The sequence below is a fragment of the Hydractinia symbiolongicarpus genome, chromosome 5 (assembly GCF_029227915.1).
Source record: "Hydractinia symbiolongicarpus strain clone_291-10 chromosome 5, HSymV2.1, whole genome shotgun sequence".
NCBI lineage: Eukaryota > Metazoa > Cnidaria > Hydrozoa > Anthoathecata > Hydractiniidae > Hydractinia > Hydractinia symbiolongicarpus.
In genome coordinates, this window is record NC_079879.1 from 2,808,336 (window position 1) to 2,826,892 (window position 18,557).

Sequence of the window (18,557 nt, forward strand, 5' to 3'; positions counted from 1 at the left end):
GAAAATATTATAAAGACAAATATGAGTGGAACAGAATTAAAAAGATATAGACCATAGGTTAAAAAACCTGATGAATATATCAAGAAACATGCTGGCATTTTTAAAAGTGAATTTTACAGAAAAAAAAATTGTAAGGTCTTTGAATTTGCTTTTTGTCTCATAAGTCCCACTAGATCCATCAACTTTGCAACATTAAAATGGTCTGATGTGAAGATAAAAATCTCGTTCAAATACAAATTAACTTATCGCATAAACAAAAAAGTGTAATGACAGGTCTGTGGTTTATCGAAAGTTACAAAAAGTAATGAAAAGAAAGAAAGTGGCAACCCAAAAATTTAAGACAATTTTTAACCATTTCCGCAAATTTGATGACATCATTCGAAAAAATGTTGACATTATTTCTTTGACCAAATTTTTTTTTAAGGTCTCGGCAACACTATGTCAATTAAACAACAATTCTATCATTTAGGAGCCCACACATAGACAAACAGGAATAGGGTTAATTTATTTTTTATAATCTCGTTTTTAGCCATGTATAAATATTTAGATTTAACTACAAACGAAGATAATGAGTAAGCATAGCATATTCTGAATATTATGTTAACTCTTGCATCCTTGCAAACATTATTCTATATGTGTGTCATATTTACCAATTTGATCTGAAACTTGTGCTGGGCTAGCTAAGCTATTGTAGCTACATCAGTCAAAGTAGTCAAACACACTTGGCTGTATTTCGCATGCTTAATTAAGTTTGGTATCTACTACAATTCTAACAAAAACTAGCTAGGCTGTGTTTTTGGTTAAACTTGTGATAACTTTTGAATTCTCACAAAACTTTATTTCGCAAAATAAAACTACGGTGTCACTGTGTTAGCCAAATGAGGTAAGATTGAATTTCCACAAAACAAATTTCTATGTTGCTATTTTAGCTAAACTGGGTAGACCCGGGCTATAACCATTTTTTCAAGTGAAGTTGAACAGCTATATATAGACAGGTAATGTTGCAAATTTCCCTAAAACTTTCACAAAATAAAATTGATTGCTGATTCTATCTAATAATATCTGAAAACAATTTCAACATTATAAAAATGACAATATACTCTAAAAAATTATTAAACACCATTCAAAACATGGAGGTTAATCGTGGAAGCATAACAAGTTACCACTAACAGTTGACGCCACAATGTTTATTCACTGTTGACATTTAAATCGATTGCGGCGAGTTAACAAGCGGTGTTAACAATTCAAATTCAACATTGATGATTTTCTCATTATAATGTCTTTTCTTCTTGTTATTATTCTTCCTGTGAAAAACATCGAGCTCTCACTGCAGCATTATCTAAAACGAAGTTCTCAGATTGTTTTTTAAAAAGAAAATTATTTTGGGTGCAATGCTATTGTAAGCACTTCACACGGATTTGTTAAATTGCTTCTTTTTACAAAGCGCTTTTGAATAATTTTTAAACTCTCATGTGAAGTTATTTTTTAAGCTGGCGCGGCGACTCGGTGTCGAAGCGCCGGGTTGAATGACAAGTAAAAGTTTGATCGGTGGTGAACGCCAAACTTAAGTGCAGGTAAACCGTTTCACAAAACTAGGTCTGACTTTTAGTGCACAATTACGGTGTGACACAAATCCAGTGGAGCGCTTACAGTGAGAAAGCTTTCCCGACGTTAAGCGCGTAAGTGCGGGTAAACTGTGTCGCGCAAACAGATGGAGTGCTGTAGTACAAAAGTATGGTATGTCGGAAATCCAACCCAGCCTTTTTTAAATGTATTTTTCAAAATATAAATTTCCCACAACTTTAGCTGAAAGTTGTGGGAAATGTAGCCTAACCCGTCATATTAAAAACAGTCAAACATTTTTTTATTAAATTGCGGAATAAGTTCCAGTGAAATTAATTAATTGTGAGTGACATTTGAATAAGTGTTTAGTAAAGGTAATCCATGTCGCCCACCCGTGTGAAGTGCTTACATCAGTGCACGCAAGCATAATACCCTGTTTGGAGAAACCTTATTGCAACGGCGGTGTAAATGGAAACACAGAAAGCAGCCCGTTATTACCCCGTCCTGCTAAATCCGTTTACGCTTTTTTTTAGTGTTTTTTTTTTAATTATTTTTTTTTAAGTTTTGGCACACCACTTTCTAACCCTCAACCCCCACCCACCCTCTTCCTTTCTAAGGTATTTTACCCATGTTTTGGTATCACAAGATATCTCTGTATTGATTCCTGTGGGTTTCCCACGGTCTGAAGACGATTCTATATCATAATTTCTCGTTGTTTATGTGTGAGCTAACGATTGTAGCTGCTTTTCGCAGAGGTAGATTTCCGAGTATTTTTTTTTTTTTTTTTTATTAGCTAACTACAAGTTGGGTGACTAAAATAAGAACATAATAACTAAGGATTTTAAGAGCTTTTTTTATGCTGTTCCATGAACTGTTCTGAATTATTTGCTACCTCACATAAAGTTTTATAATACGTGCATTTGTTTCTGTGCATGTTTTTGTTTATGTCACTTTAAGTCAATAGCGTCTTGCTTATAAAAACCAGGCTGAACCAAGAAATTACACCAATGCGTCAAAGACACTGTTTTGGATTATTTGACAGGAGCACGATCCAGTAAATGCAACAGCACGATCCACCCACTGGTTTATATTTCCAAGACCAACTTCATTTAAATCATGCTTTAACGTCTTTGTTTCGACATTTTTGATGCACGTACCTTCTCCGAAAAAACAGGAATGGTCGCCATTTTCGTCACATGTGTAATGAAAGTGATGGCGAGGAAAGTATCTACGATTACAAAAAGTGTCTCAATTGACATATCATGAGCCAATCAAAGGTAAGGAACAGTTTTATCTTTAAGTACTACAAAAGTAACAAGAGTAACACTTACGACGGTGGAAGTGTGATTCTGTAAGCACATTCATTGCACATATTCAGTGTATTACTTTGTACTGCCCTTCTTTCGTTGCAGAACAGCTCTGTAACCTGTGTTCCAGGAATACTGGAAAATTGATTTTGTACATCTTGCAAGTCGCGTTTCTTCTGAGAGACTGTGTAGAAGATAAATGAAGTGTAAATATCACACGCATTAACTCTATTTATACTGGAAGCAAAGGGAACTGGTGTTGGTCTATTCAATCAATATACCACCTTTTTTAAACAACTGAAAATACTGCTAAAAAAGGGAGCATCTAAGTGATATAATGTTATATTATTTGTGAATTATTTACTAAAACAATTTTGAACTCCTTCTTTGGAAGTTGCCCTGGCTTCAGTATTCGAAGCTGAGCAAATGTTTTTTTAAACCATTGCTATTACTCACCTCCGGCATTGTCTAAAAACCCAGTAATTTATGTTCAAACACATCGTGTTGAATCGTTTTAAAGTAAAAACATTACACAAAATGATGACGTCAAACCAAAATTTCTAATTCAGCAAAAAAAAATTCACGAATAAGAGACCTTATTTTTTATTACATTCCTACTAAATTTTGTTTACCAGGTTCGGGTCCTGTTACTTTATGTGGTTGTATCTTCCGTCTCCCTACCATCTCACAACCCCCCCCCCCCACCCTCCCCCCCCCCCCCCACACACACACACACCACCCTCATAAGATGATTTATAGTCAAGAAGCGAAGGAAATATAGTGTGAATGATAAATTAAATTTATAACAAAAAAAATCTCTACCTGGACATTGTTGTTTATTTCTAATATAACTCTGTCTGTTTTTATCAATCAAGGCTTTCAATTCATTTCTTTTAATTTCTTCCTCCTTTGAGTATGGTCTTGCACATACTTTAAACTGGGTAGCTTTATTAAACTTCACTATTGGTGGTCTAAGCAAAATTCTTTTTACCGCATTCCATGTCCTGATGATATTCTTGGCTTCCTTTACCTGTCTGACGAGTTTTTTTAAAGCGGATATCTTCACTGTTCTTTTTGTTTTCTTACCGCCAGACAATGCTACCCAAAGAATAAAAAATAAAATCACCAACTGAATTCTCTACAACAAAGAGAAACACAGTTTTTAGACAAATGTCAAGTGTAATTTGTACAGGTTATGTTCTATTAAAGTTTTTACGTTTAAGAAAACAGTCGTAAGTTAAAGCAAAAACGAACGATTTAAATCGATTATGACCTACCATGATTGAATAACTTGATTGCCAACTGATTTGTATCAGAGCTTTGTCAAAATACAACTAAAGTGTAGAAGCGAGTGTCTTTTATTTTTATAATTTCTCCCTTAATAAGATTAAAGAATCGCCTACGCTCTGTCACAACAGAAACTTCATAGACAGAATGCGTACCTTTTGTACTATATTGTTAAAGAAAACTGTGGAGTTGGATACGAAAGCGAAATTAATAATGTAAAAAGACAGAAAAAAAATACCTACGCAAGCAAAAATGTGTACCCACACACAATGTATCGGCAATATGTTGTCAATAAGAAAATTCAACTAATGGCTACACGTAAACATTGCTGTGATAACATTATTTCTTTCATCTTTTCAATCTCACAATGTGAATAGGGGAATTGATTAACTCTTAACGACGCCTAAGAATATATTTTGTTGTTTTTAACAATATAGACGTTCAATGTGGTACCTCACACTTGGGCTGCCATAAGGCCTATGTCCTAGGTCGTCATGGATAATTTTCTTTTTTTCAGAAAAAGTGTGAGTTGGCCTACTCAACGGTTCCAAATATGAACCATTTTCCTTAGTCACGTTCTTTTTTTTTTTTTTTCACACGGACATTTAAAACCCAACTAATTTAATTCTCTTTACCATGGTAAACATCAAAACAAACCCATTCAGAGGTTACAGTATTTTAAAAACTTCAAAAACACAGTATATATCTGGATTAAAGGCAATTTTCTTTTGTTATCCTACAATAATAGTACAAAATAATATAGTATATTTTTGGCAGTTGATGCTTTGAATGAAATCAAAATAAAATTTGAAAGATTACGCAGAATTGTCATAAAATAATGAAATAAATCACAGCTAATTATAAAACCATAGAAACTATCTTAACCTTTGGACTTTGTCTGATATTTTTTCTACCTCAACATTAATCCGCACATACTTAAGCAGTAGCAGTTTCCTGCCATATAAGCTTCTTAACCTTTTGTACCAGGAAGGTACAAATTTATGGTACGGAAGTTACCAAAAAGCGTTACATTATTTTAGCATAGCGTTGTTCTTAGAGATATAATATATATATCTAATATATGTATAGTATGTGAAGGTGAATCGCGCTTCTAGAGTGCTCGACGGGTAGAGCTATATATTATGTGTGTCAGGTTCAATAAAATACACGGTACTTTTGTACGACTTTAAGTTTCATGTTAAACAATCATCAGATACAAGTTACCAAATATTTTGTTAAATCTATAGATTTTAAGATATGTTTATGATTTTGTATTAACGCTTGTTTTGTTCTATCTTATAGATTTAACAAAATATTTGGTAACTTGTACCTGATGATTGTTTAACATGAAACTTAAAGTCGTACAAAAGTACCGTGTATTTTATTGAACCTGACACACATAATATATCTAATATATATATACAAAGTAAATCTCGAGATCATCTCTACAGTTTTTATTGGTTTATTCATGTTAAAATTGAATTAGGCTTTGTAAAAACGTATGCCGGACTTTTGCAGTGATAAAATTGCCTCCCTTTCCATTGTCTACTAAACAACTCCTAGCAACATCCAACAGCCCACACAGTGTGCTATCTCCCCAATTTCCCTCACATGGTTTGGGTTAACCCGGAGCTATGGTAACATTCACTCGCCCATGTTGAATCGCCGTCAACAGGAATCCAACCCGGTCTCCCGCAGACAGTACGAGAGCTATAACAACTAATCTACGCGCCACAAGTAAAAGAATCCTAGCTATTTTAAAAGTTATTAAAATTATAAAGAAAGAACTAATAAACTGTTTGTGAGAAAGGAAATAAAATAAATTTGTATTACTAGATAACTAGCTGGGAGACCTTGCATGGCAAAATGTCACACAAATTGCTCTTCCAATCGTCTACGAAACAACTTCTTCCAGATATTTATTTGTTGAAAGGTTAGCTTACGTTTTGAAAATTATCAGGTATGTGGGTGGGGAAATTAGTCTCTCTTAACCCTGTAGAAGTAACATTATTTTAACGCATTTAAAAGGGAAAATATTATAAAAACAAATATGAGTAGAACAGAATTAAAAAGATATAGACCATAGGTTAAAAAACCTGAGGCATATATCAAGAAACATGCTGGCATTTTTAAAAGTGAATTTTAGAGAAAAAAAATTGTAAGGTCTTTGAATTTGCTTTTTGTCTCATAAGTCCCACTAGATCCATCAACTTTGCAACATTAAAATGGTCTGATGTGAAGATAAAAATCTCGTTCAAGTACAAATTAACTTATCACATATCGAAAGTTGCAAAAAGTAATGAAAAGAAAGAAAGTTGCAACCCAAAAATTTAAGACAATTTTTAACCATTTCCGCAAATTTGATGACATCATTCGAAAAAATGTTGACATTATTTTTTTGACCAAATTTTTTTTTAAGGTCTGGGCAACACTATGTCAATTAAACAACAATTCTATCATTTAGGAGCCCACACATAGACAAACAGGAATAGGGTTAATTTATTTTTTATAATCTCGTTTTTAGCCATGTATAAATATTTAGATTTGACTACAAACGAAGATAATGAGTAAGCATAGCATATTCTGAATATTATGTTAACTCTTGCATCCTTGCAAACATTATTCTTTATGTGTGTGTCATATTTACCAATTTGATCTGAAACTTGTGCTGGGCTAGCTAAGTTATTGTAGCTACATCAGTCAAAGTAGTCAAACACACTTGGCTGTATTTCGCATGCTTAATTAAGTTTGGTATCTACTACAATTCTAACAAAAACTAGCTAGGCTGTGTTTTTGGTTAAACTTGTGATAACTTTTGAAATCTCACAAAACTTTATTTCGCAAAATAAAACTACGGTGTCACTGTTTTAGCCAAATGAGGTAAGATTGAATTTCCACAAAACAAATTTCTATGTTGCTATTTTAGCTAAACTGGGTAACGACCCGGGCTATAACCATTTTTTCAAGTGAAGTTTTACAGCTATATATAGACAGGTAATGTTGCAAATTTCCCTAAAACTTTCACAAAATAAAACTGATTGCTGATTCTATCTAATAATATATAAAAACAATGTCAGCATTATAAAAATGACAACTCTTAAAAACTATTAAACGACAATCAAAACATGGAGGTTAATCGTGGAAGCATAACAAGTTGCCACTAACAGTTGACGCCACAATGTTTATTCACTGTTGACATTTAAATCGATTGCGGCAAGTTAACAAGCGGTGTTAACAATTCAAATTCAACATTGATGATTTTCTCATTATAATGTCTTTTCTTCTTGTTATCATTCTTCCTGTGAAAAACATCGAGCTCTCACTGCAGTATTATCTATAACGAAGTTCTCAGATTGTTCTTTAAAAAGAAAATTATTTGGGGTGCAATGCTATTGTAAGCACTTCACACGGATTCGTTAAATTGCTTCTTTTTACAAAGCGCTTTTGAATAATTTTTAAACTCTCATGTGAATTTATTTTTTAAGCTGGCGCGGCGACTCGGTGTCGAAGCGCCGGGTTGAATGACAAGTAAAAGTTTGATCGGTGGTGAACGCCAAACTTAAGTGCGGGTAAACCGTTTCACAAAACTAGGTCTGACTTTTAGTGCACAATTACGGTGTGACACAAGTCCAGTGGAGCGCTTACAGTGAGAAAGCTTTCCCGACGTTAAGCGCGTAAGTGCGGGTAAACTGTGTCGCGCAACCAGATGGAGTGCTGTAGTACAAAAATATGGTATGTCGGAAATCCAACCCAGCCTTTTTTAAATGTATTTTTCAAAATATAAATTTCTTATATAAGTTATAAATGTAGCCTAACCCGTCATATTAAAAACAGTCAAACATTTTTTTATTAAATTGCGGAATAAGTTCCAGTGAAATTAATTAATTGTGAGTGACATTTGAATAAGTGTTTAGTAAAGGTAATCCATGTCGACCACCCGTGTGAAGTGCTTACATCAGTGCACGCAAGCATAATACCCTGTTTGGAAAAACCTTATTGCAACGGCGGTGTAAATGGAAACACAGAAAGCAGCCCGTTATTACCCCGTCCAGCTAAATCCGTTTTACGCTTTTTTCGTGTTTTTTTTTTAATTATTTTCTTTTTTAAGTTTTAACACACCACTTTCTAACCCTCAACCCCCACCCACCCACCCTCTTGCTTTCTAAGGTATTTTACCCATGTTTTGGTATCACAAGATATCTCTGTATTGATTCCTGTGGGTTTCCCACGGTCTGAAGACGAGTCTATATCATAATTTCTCGTTGTTTATGTGTGAGCTAACGATTGTAGCTGCTTTTCGCAGAGGTAGATTTCCGAGTATTTTTTTTTGTTTTTTTTTATTAGCTAACTACAAGTTGGGTGACTAAAATAAGAACATAATAACTAAGGATTTTAAAAGCTCTTTTTATGCTGTTCCATGAACTGTTCTGAATTACTTGCTACCTCACATAAAGTTTTATAATACGTGCATTTGTTTCTGTGCATGTTTTTGTACATGTCACTTTAAGTCAATAGCGTCTTGCTTATAAAAACCAGGCTGAACCAAGAAATTACACCAATTCATCAAAGACACTGTTTTGGATTATTTGACAGGAGCACGATCCAGTAAATGCAACAGCACGATCCACCCACTGGTTTATATTTCCAAGACCAACTTCATTTAAATCATGCTTTAACGTCTTTGTTTCGACATTTTTGATGCACGTACCTTCTCCGAAAAAACAGGAATGGTCGCCATTTTCGTCACATGTGTAATGAAAGTGATGGCGAGGAAAGTATCTACGATTACAAAAAGTGTCTCAATTGACATATCATGAGCCAATCAAAGGTAAGGAACAGTTTTATCTTTAAGTACTACAAAAGTAACAAGAGTAACACTTACGACGGTGGAAGTGTGATTCTGTAAGCACATTCATTGCACATATTCAGTGTATTACTTTGTACTGCCCTTCTTTCGTTGCAGAACAGCTCTGTAACCTATGTTCCAGGAATACTGGAAAATTGATTTTGTACATCTTGCAAGTCGCGTTTCTTCTGAGAGACTGTGTAGAAGATAAATGAAGTGTAAATATCACATGCATTAACTCTATTTATACTGGAAGCAAAGGGAACTGGTGTTGGTCTATTCAATCAATATACCACCTTTTTTAAACAACTGAAAATACTGCTTAAAAAGGGAGCATCTAAGTGATATAATGTTATATTATTTGTGAATTATTTACTAAAACAATTTTGAACTCCTTCTTTGGAAGTTGCCCTGGCATCAGTATTCGAAGCTGAGCAAATGTTTTTTTAAACCATTGTTATTACTCACCTCCGGCATTGTGTAAAAACACAATAATTTATGTTCAAACACATCGTATTGAATCGTTTTAAAGTAAAAACATTACACAAAATGATGACGTCAAACTAAAATTTCTAATTCAGCAAAAAAAAATTCACATATAACAGACCTTATTTTTTATTACATTCCTACTAAATTTTGTTTACCAGGTTCGGGTCCTGTTACTTTATGTGGTTGTATCTTCCGTCTCACTACCATCTCACAACCCCCCCCCCCCTCCTCCCCCCCCCCCCCCCCACACACACACACACCACCCTCATAAGATGATTTATATTCAAGAAGCGAAGGAAATATAGTGTGAATGATAAATTAAATTTATAACAAAGAAAATCTCTACCTGGACATTGTTGTTTATTTCTAATATAACTCTGTCTGTTTTTATCAATCAAGGCTTTCAATTCATTTCTTTTAATTTCTTCCTCTTTTGAGTATGGTCTTGCACATACTTTAAACTGGGTAGCTTTACTGAACTTCACTATTGGTGGCCTAAGCAAAATTCTTTTTACCGCATTCCATGTCCTGATGATATTCTTGGCTTCCTTTACCTGTGTGACGAGTTTTTTTAAAGCGGGTATCTTCACTGTTCTTTTTGTTTTCTTACCGCCAGACAACGCTACCCAAAGAATAAAAAATAAAATCACCAACTGAATTCTCTACAATAAAGAGAAACACAGTTTTTACACAAATGTCAAGTGTAATTTGTACAGGTTATGTTCTATTAAAGTTTTTACGTTTAAGAAAACAGTCGTAACTTAAAGCAAAAACGAACGATTTAAATCGATTATGACCTACCATGATTGAATAACTTGATTGCCAACTGATTTGTATCAGAGCTTTGTCAAAATACAACTAAAGTGTAGAAGCGAGTGTCTTTTATTTTTATAATTTCTCCCTTAATAAGATTAAAGAATCGCCTACGCTCTGTCACAACAGAAACTTCATAGAAATTTTTATAATGCGCACGAATATCAAATGCGATATACTTTTATCCACTTTGTTGCGACGGGTAAATTTAAAGGACGAGCGAACGCGACGGGCGACCCCGTGGATTTTTCCACGGGCTAGCGACTAGTCTCTATAATAATAGCCGTCGTCTGTCTGTCTCTGCGCGGACACCCCGCTGAGTTAGCTAATCGTGCTACGGAAACACGAATATCGAATGCGATATATTTTATCCACTTTGTTGCCACGGGTAAATATAAAGGACGGGCGAACCCGTGGATTTTTCCACGCGGCAACGACTAGTCTCTTTAATAATACCCGTATTTTGTCTGTGTGTCCGCGAAAGCCGCGTCCTGTTGCGGAAACACGAATTTTTTAAAATGTGCACCAATACCAAATGCGATATATTTTTATCCACTTTGTTGCGACGGGTAAATTTAAAGGACGGGCGACCCCGTGGATTTTTCCACGGGCTAACGACTGTTTATTAGATTCCTATCATTTTGTTGCCAGTGTTTATGCATCATGTATCATGTTGTTGTTGTTGTTGTTGTTGTTGTTGTTGTTTAGATGAAAAAAACATATTTGTTCCCAAGGCAAAGCGCTTGTAATTATTTCGAAGTTATGCATAATAATTATTTCGAACGCTTTTAGCCAATCTCGTCTTATCATGTCACTTATCTTAATAATTTTCCTGCCATTATGAAAATTACTTAACAAAGTCTTATATAGTAATGTAGTTATATATGTTCATTAACAATTACAAAGTGTGTTTTTGCAATATTGTTTTCTTTAACTAACTTTCGGCTGTATACACGATGATATTGTTGATGGTATACATAAGGAAAATTTTCGTGCTTTGCTTATACTTGCCACCAAAGAGATATGTTTTTTGTTTGATAGTGAATATAATAGCCAGACTGATGATGTCGCCATGGGTTCACCACTTGGACCCACATTGGCCAATATTTTTCTCTATTTTTATATGAAACAATGGCGATCAGTCTGTCCTACACAATTTAAATTTTTATATTACCAACGTTTTGTAGATGATATTTTTCTATTGTTCAATTCTTTGGATCATCGTATTGAACTTAAGAACTTAAGGAGAGAAGCCTTGCATTTTTGGATGTTTTAGTAAGTTAGGAGAATGGTAATTTTGTCACTTCTTTGTACCGCAAACCCACTTTTAGTGGTGTTTTCACTAGCTTCATCTCTACTACTTACAAGTATGTCTTGGTTTTTACCTTATTGTTTAGATGTTTTTCCTTAGTATTGGACTTTTCCAAATTTTATGTCGAGGTTAATACTTTAAAGTATTTATTGTTAAGGAATGGATATCCTAGTAATTTCATTGATTCTTGTATTCACAACTTTTTAAATAGGATACACTTGTGTAAGAAACAAATTGTTGGCGCGGTTCCCAAAAAGGATATCTTAGTTGTTCTACCGTATTTACCGTGTTTTGCTACAGGCCTGTACTTGCTTAGTCAAAATTTTTTCCAAGTCGTTGCCTTTCTGTCATCTTTGTGTAGTTTTTAAGTCTTAAGTTGGGAACACTTTTCAGGTTCAAGGATCAAATACCTAACACTCGCCCCTAGTGTCATTTATAAATTTTCGTGTAGTAGATGCAATGCTACTTATGTTGGTAAAACCAAACGACATCTGAAAGTGAGGGTGTCCGAACATATAGGTATCTCAGCTCTCACCGGAAAACGTGTTGCGAAGCAACAAGACACTGCCGTAGGAGACCATATGATGGAGTGTGATTAAAAGGAGAAGCTACCTCTTAACAAGAACGTAATGAGCTCTCCATTATATTTATTTATTTAAATTTCTTTTGCACACGTTCACGATTATTTTATAATTTTTGTTTTTCTCTTAATGATCCTTAAAGTTGTAGAACAGAATTGTAGTTGTTAAACGTGATCATAGCTATAGCATACAGCCGAACGCTAGCTAAAGAAAAAAATATGTCAAAAACACACTTTTTAAAATTCTCATATGTAACCTTCCGTAAGCTCTATTATTCTGAAACCTCCTTTATTTGAACACCTCTATTATTCGAACACCTCTATTATTCAAACACCTCTACTATTCAAACACCTCTATTATTCAAACACCTCTACTATTCAAACACCTCTACTATTCGAACACCTCTATTATTCGAACACCTCTATTATTCAAACACCTCTACTATTCAAACACCTCTACTATTCAAACACCTCTACTATTCAAACACCTCTACTATTCAAACACCTCTACTATTCGAACACCTCTACTATTCGAACACCTCTATTATTCGAACACCTCTATTATTCAAACACCTCTACTATTCAAACACCTCTACTATTCAAACATCTCTACTATTCGAACACCTCTATTATTCAAACACCTCTACTATTCAAACACCTCTACTATTCAAACATCTCTACTATTCGAACACCTCTATTATTCAAACACCTCTATTATTCGAACACCTCTACTATTCGAACACCTCTATTATTCGAACACCTCTATTATTCGAACACCTTTATTATTCGAACACCTCTATTATTCAAACACCTCTACTATTCAAACACCTCTACTATTCAAACACCTCTACTATTCGAACACCTCTATTATTCGAACACCTCTATTATTCAAACACCTCTACTATTCAAACACCTCTACTATTCAAACACCTCTACTATTCAAACACCTCTACTATTCAAACACCTCTACTATTGAACACCTCTACTATTCGAACACCTCTATTATTCGAACACCTCTATTATTCAAACACCTCTACTATTCAAACACCTCTACTATTCAAACATCTCTACTATTCGAACACCTCTACTATTCAAACACCTCTATTATTCGAACACCTCTACTATTCGAACACCTCTATTATTCGAACACCTCTATTATTCGAACACCTTTATTATTCGAACACCTCTATTATTCAAACACCTCTACTATTCAAACACCTCTACTATTCAAACACCTCTACTATTCGAACACCTCTATTATTCGAACACCTCTATTATTCAAACACCTCTACTATTCAAACACCTCTACTATTCAAACACCTCTACTATTCAAACACCTCTACTATTCAAACACCTCTACTATTCGAACACCTCTACTATTCGAACACCTCTATTATTCGAACACCTCTATTATTCAAACACCTCTACTATTCAAACACCTCTACTATTCAAACATCTCTACTATTCGAACACCTCTACTATTCAAACACCTCTATTATTCGAACACCTCTACTATTCGAACACCTCTATTATTCGAACACCTCTATTATTCGAACACCTTTGTTATTCGATTACCTCTATTATTCGAACACCTCTACTATTCAAACACCTCTACTATTCGAACACCTCTATTATTCGAACACCTCTATTATTCAAACACCTCTACTATTCAAACACCTCTACTATTCAAACACCTCTACTATTCAAACACCTCTACTATTCAAACACCTCTGCTATTCGAACACCTCTACTATTCGAACACCTCTATTATTCGAACACCTCTATTATTCAAACACCTCTACTATTCAAACACCTCTACTATTCAAACACCTCTACTATTCGAACACCTCTATTATTCAAACACCTCTATTATTCGAACACCTCTACTATTCGAACACCTCTATTATTCGAACACCTCTATTATTCGAACACCTTTATTATTCGATTACCTCTGTTATTCGAGCACCTCTATCATTTGAAAACCTCTATTATTCGAACACCTCTACTATTCGGACATCTCTGTTAGTCGAACACCACTATTAGTCGACCACCTGTGCTATTTGAACACCTCTATTATTCAAACACCTCTACTATTCGAACACCTGTACTATTCAAACACCTCTACTATTCGAACACCTCTATTATTCAAACACCTCTATTATTCGAACACCTCTACTATTCGAACACCTCTATTATTCGAACACCTCTATTATTCGAACACCTTTATTATTCGATTACCTCTGTTATTCGAGCACCTCTATCATTTGAAAACCTCTATTATTCGAACACCTCTACTATTCGGACATCTCTGTTAGTCGAACACCACTATTAGTCGACCACCTGTGCTATTCGAACACCTCTACTATTCGAGCGCCTCTATTGTTCTAGCACCTCTATTAGTTAAACACCTTTATTATTCGAATACCTCTGTTGTTCGAATACCTCTGTTATTCGAAAACCTGTATTGTTCGAACATCTCTATTGTTCGAACACCTCTTTTATTTGAACACTTCCATTATTTACGCACGTCTATGTTCGAACACCTCCATTATTTGAACGACTTTTTCTGTCATGTAGAGAATCTATTCTCTTTGTTTCGAACACTTAGAGTCTTAAGGGGTTACTAAACAGTCATTGATGTTACTCTACACTCTCGAATAATCCGAACAACAATATGTAATAAACAGACCACGCAAAAGATCATGTACACGAAAGTATACGCACTTTACAACTGTAGAGACAACCTCTTTATGAACAATTACTTTCCTTGGACAAAAAGTTGCTATCTTCTGAAATAGAAACATTTGGTATTCTTTTTGGCGGTAAAATAAGTTATGGTTTGTAAAATATAATACAGTAAGTTTGTAACAACGACAACACAAGTTGATGTATTTGGTTTGGCAAAAAATGCTACATTACTAGCTCTAAGTATGCAATCAATATCATTGTCGTTGACTCAACTGCTTTTATTTGGGCAATCTGGTATGTTTCATGTACTTTTTTCAAGTATCCTTTTACTAGTCATCAGCTTTGAGTCTTAATTCCGTAGGTTGTCAGTTACGGTTAGGTTAGGTCAGTTATGTTGTTAAGATTCAACTATTCTAAACTCACTAGTAAATCTTCATTTTCAAAAAGTCGTTGTTTCTGGTTATATCGGCTTGAAGCAGAGAATGTTTTTTTGTATTATCATTACGAAGCAACATTTGATTTGAATAAAGATGTATTTAAAATATAGTTGAATTTCCACGCCTGAAGGCGTAGAAAATTCTTTAGAACCGTCGTTCTTTTCTTTCGGAGCATTTTTTGAGAAAAAATCGCCCCTGGGATTCTATGTTCCTCTGAGAGGAGGATAGTATTGGTGGGGCGATTTTCACGAAGCGAATTGAGCGGCGAATTCGACGGCGAATTGTATCTGAGCATGCGCAGTTCGATGCAAAATTGCAACGTCACAGATTGAAACTTCGTACCCAAGCTCCTTAAGTACTGGGAAGTCATCTAAATGACGTTTCAGGCCAAAATTGGTATTTGTTTTTAACAAAATTTGGCACAGTTAACAAAAAAAGTATGCTGAACATAATGGTGACATTAAAATTTTGATTTTTGTCACCTAAATGCCATTTTAGGCCAATGTTGGTCCAAAAATTAAAACAACTTCATTTTCGGCCAAACTTGGTACAGTTAACAAATAAAGTATGCTGAAAATGATGATGATACAAAAGTTTGAATTTTTGTCACTTAAATGTCAATTCAGGCCAAAATTTGTCCAAAAATTAAAACTACTTCATTTCGACAAAAATTGGCACAGTTAATAAAAAAAGTATGCTGAAAATGATGGTCACAGCAAAATTTTGATTTTTTGTCAACCGAATGTTGCTTAAGACCATAAACGTTTCAATCGCAAGACTTTTAACCATAAATGATAGGCTGTATTTTTTGTTAGCATTTTCTTTTAAAATGTCAGTTTATTATGACACGTTTCGTTTTGTTTGCGTTTGTTGTAAGATATAATGTCACTTGTGTGCTTTATCTTCAGAGCTTCATGCACCAAACCTCTTCGAATGTTTGGTATAATAACACAACGAATTAGCAGGTTGTCATCAAATATTTTGGTAGCGAGCGGAAATTTATAGAGCCCCCAGGGGTTCTTGTTACGTTTAAAATAAAGTTGATTCAAAGAAAGAAATTTAAACCGTGTCTACATTTTTATTCTGATATTAATAAATGACATTAAAGAAGAAGTGGTGTTTAAAAATTCGAAACAGTTAGAACAGAGAATCAGATATTATCGAATTGCTTTTTTTGATTTAACCATAGTTCAAAGAGAAAGAATTGTACCTGTTAATAATATTTTTGTCGTGTTTCAGTATTATATTTCTTTTTTTATTATCATCTCTTTTGTCCTATAAGCATTTAAATAGGGTCAGTAGCAAAGAAACACAAGCCTCATTTTCACGTCGCATGGTCATTATTATTGTTATTATTTACCTAGGATAGACTCTTAAGTTTTTATAGGAACTATCATCAATGAGGGTCCTGCGAAGGGGGTCCTAGTGCATTTAAAGCTTCCATTTGAGCTACGGAAGACGTGCATGCACAAAAACTGCTTAACTACACAACCCGCCTAAGATATCAATCCAATTCTTGTGCTGAACGTTGAGCAGCAGGGCTCAGTTTACACTTTTATAGTCTCTGGCATGACTCTGTCGGGTTTGAACCCAAGACCTTCCGCGCTGGAGGCGAACGCTCTACCACAAGGCCAGCAGTCGGTAACTACTTGCCCAGGAAATCTAATTAAATTAGTGGTGTAGTTTGTCTGGAGTTGGCAACTGTTGTCTTTTATTTGAAATAATTTTAGACGTTCTCGACCAATCAGAGCGTTCAGATGGTACTATTCACGAGTTTTTATCCGGCGCTACCTATTCTTAAATCCTTTTTTGTAATTAACCGCACATATATATATTTTAAAGAATAAAAAAGATAGAAACACATCATTATAACAGTAAAAATGTATTTTTCTCGTACTTACAAAATTTATAAAATGTTGTCTCCGACGCCAAAGGAAATAACAGCGTAATGATATAGCCAGAAAAATGTTAATTTATGTCTGGTCAGCATGTTTGTTAGTTGTTGATTCCAAAGCAGTTGATTTTTCCCATAAGTATATAGGGTCAGTTAAATGTCGAAATGTGTGTCTAATCAGCAGGTAAGGTTGGTTGACTGGTTATTAATGCATACCGGCCAGGCAAATATGTCAACATACCATTGACGTCATGGAAGGTAATTGAATCGTAGCTACTAATTAATTAGCTTAATTGTCGCTCACAAAAATAGAGAAAGTAACGTATTTTGCAGCAACTCGCATGAACAGGATTTTGGTATTTCCAGTTGCACTGGTGTCCATTGATTAAGCCTTTTAAATCCAACTTCTTTCGAATCATATAATACCGTAGTAAAGGCTTTATTCGCGATACATACACCGTCACCCGACAGGCAGGAATAATCGCCATCATTGTCGCAAGTCACTGCTTTATGATAACGTGGAAAGTATCTAAAAAATAATACATAAGATATGATGTTCGTATGATATTGATATTGAAAAGCAGAACGGAAAGTTATTCCAACATTTTAAAACGTTAGTTTGCATGAAAATATTCGTTGAAAATACTCACAATATCGGTAAGGTAAGAGAATGGACGCATTCTGAACACATGTTGAACGTCTTTGTGTTTTTATTAACGTTTTTCTTTCCAATGCAAAAAAGCTTTCTTGATTTAGTTCCAGCAGGCAGACCAGGTAATTCTATTGACCTTCTTCTTCTTCTCTTAGCGCCGGTTACAACACCTTGGCCTAAAAAAATGAAAACATGTTAACCAAGTCTAAATTTTTAAATTAAAATGGACATTTTTGCGGGGGTTTTAATATCGTGAATTCTCGTGGATATACACTGTTGACCCTTAACGAATGGATCTTGGACATCTGCGGGTAAAAATCGGACAGAATAGGCCCAGAGTTAGACTGCCATAACTCCTAAGTACTAGTTAATATGAAAAGTACTCGCAAGTTTTAGAAAATGACGAATTGTGCTACTCGACGATAGTAAACATGAATCGTATAGGCTTTGTCGTCAGCCAGCTCAAGTTTCGGAAAGTAGATTATTTGTTGACCGAAGAACGAAAAATCTTTTCAAAAACGGGCTGTAATTTAAGTAGCTAAATTTAGGTATTGCAGAAATCCAGACTTTTTAGGGTAAAGATAACCTAAAATTTTTGAACATTGCCGTGACTTTAACTTTTCAGACTCTAATTTCAGACTTTGTATTTATCACAAATTCTATACGTCATTATTTAAGAGGCCTTCACT

At 34.6% G+C, this 18,557-nt stretch overlaps 2 protein-coding genes across 2 annotated transcripts; both read right to left on the reverse strand.

Annotated features, from left to right (window-relative positions):
* Positions 1–2,205: 2,205 nt before the first annotated feature.
* LOC130646251 (uncharacterized) lies at positions 2,206–4,308 on the reverse strand. The gene is made up of 4 exons (XM_057452425.1): positions 4,148–4,308; positions 3,693–4,008; positions 2,895–3,054; positions 2,206–2,791 (listed from the first exon to the last, which is right to left on the reverse strand). Exons 1-4 carry the CDS (start codon positions 4,148–4,150, stop codon positions 2,563–2,565), a joined length of 708 nt encoding a protein of 235 aa, XP_057308408.1. The 5' UTR covers positions 4,151–4,308; the 3' UTR covers positions 2,206–2,562.
* A 4,001-nt stretch (positions 4,309–8,309) lies between these two features.
* Positions 8,310–10,429, reverse strand: LOC130646252 (uncharacterized). The gene is made up of 4 exons (XM_057452428.1): positions 10,294–10,429; positions 9,839–10,154; positions 9,040–9,199; positions 8,310–8,936 (listed from the first exon to the last, which is right to left on the reverse strand). Exons 1-3 carry the CDS (start codon positions 10,294–10,296, stop codon positions 9,135–9,137), a joined length of 384 nt encoding a protein of 127 aa, XP_057308411.1. The 5' UTR covers positions 10,297–10,429; the 3' UTR covers positions 8,310–8,936; positions 9,040–9,134.
* Between the last annotated feature and the right edge of the window lie 8,128 nt (positions 10,430–18,557).

Excerpts from the sequence above, each read along its gene's own strand:
- LOC130646251 (XM_057452425.1), bottom strand. Across the intron at positions 3,055-3,692 it reads AAATAAACAACAATGTCCAG|TCTCTCAGAAGAAACGCGAC; the intron begins GTAGAGATTTTT and ends TCTTCTACACAG. Across the intron at positions 2,792-2,894 it reads AGAATCACACTTCCACCGTC|ATACTTTCCTCGCCATCACT; the intron begins GTAAGTGTTACT and ends TTGTAATCGTAG.
- LOC130646252 (XM_057452428.1), bottom strand. Across the intron at positions 9,200-9,838 it reads AAATAAACAACAATGTCCAG|TCTCTCAGAAGAAACGCGAC; the intron begins GTAGAGATTTTC and ends TCTTCTACACAG.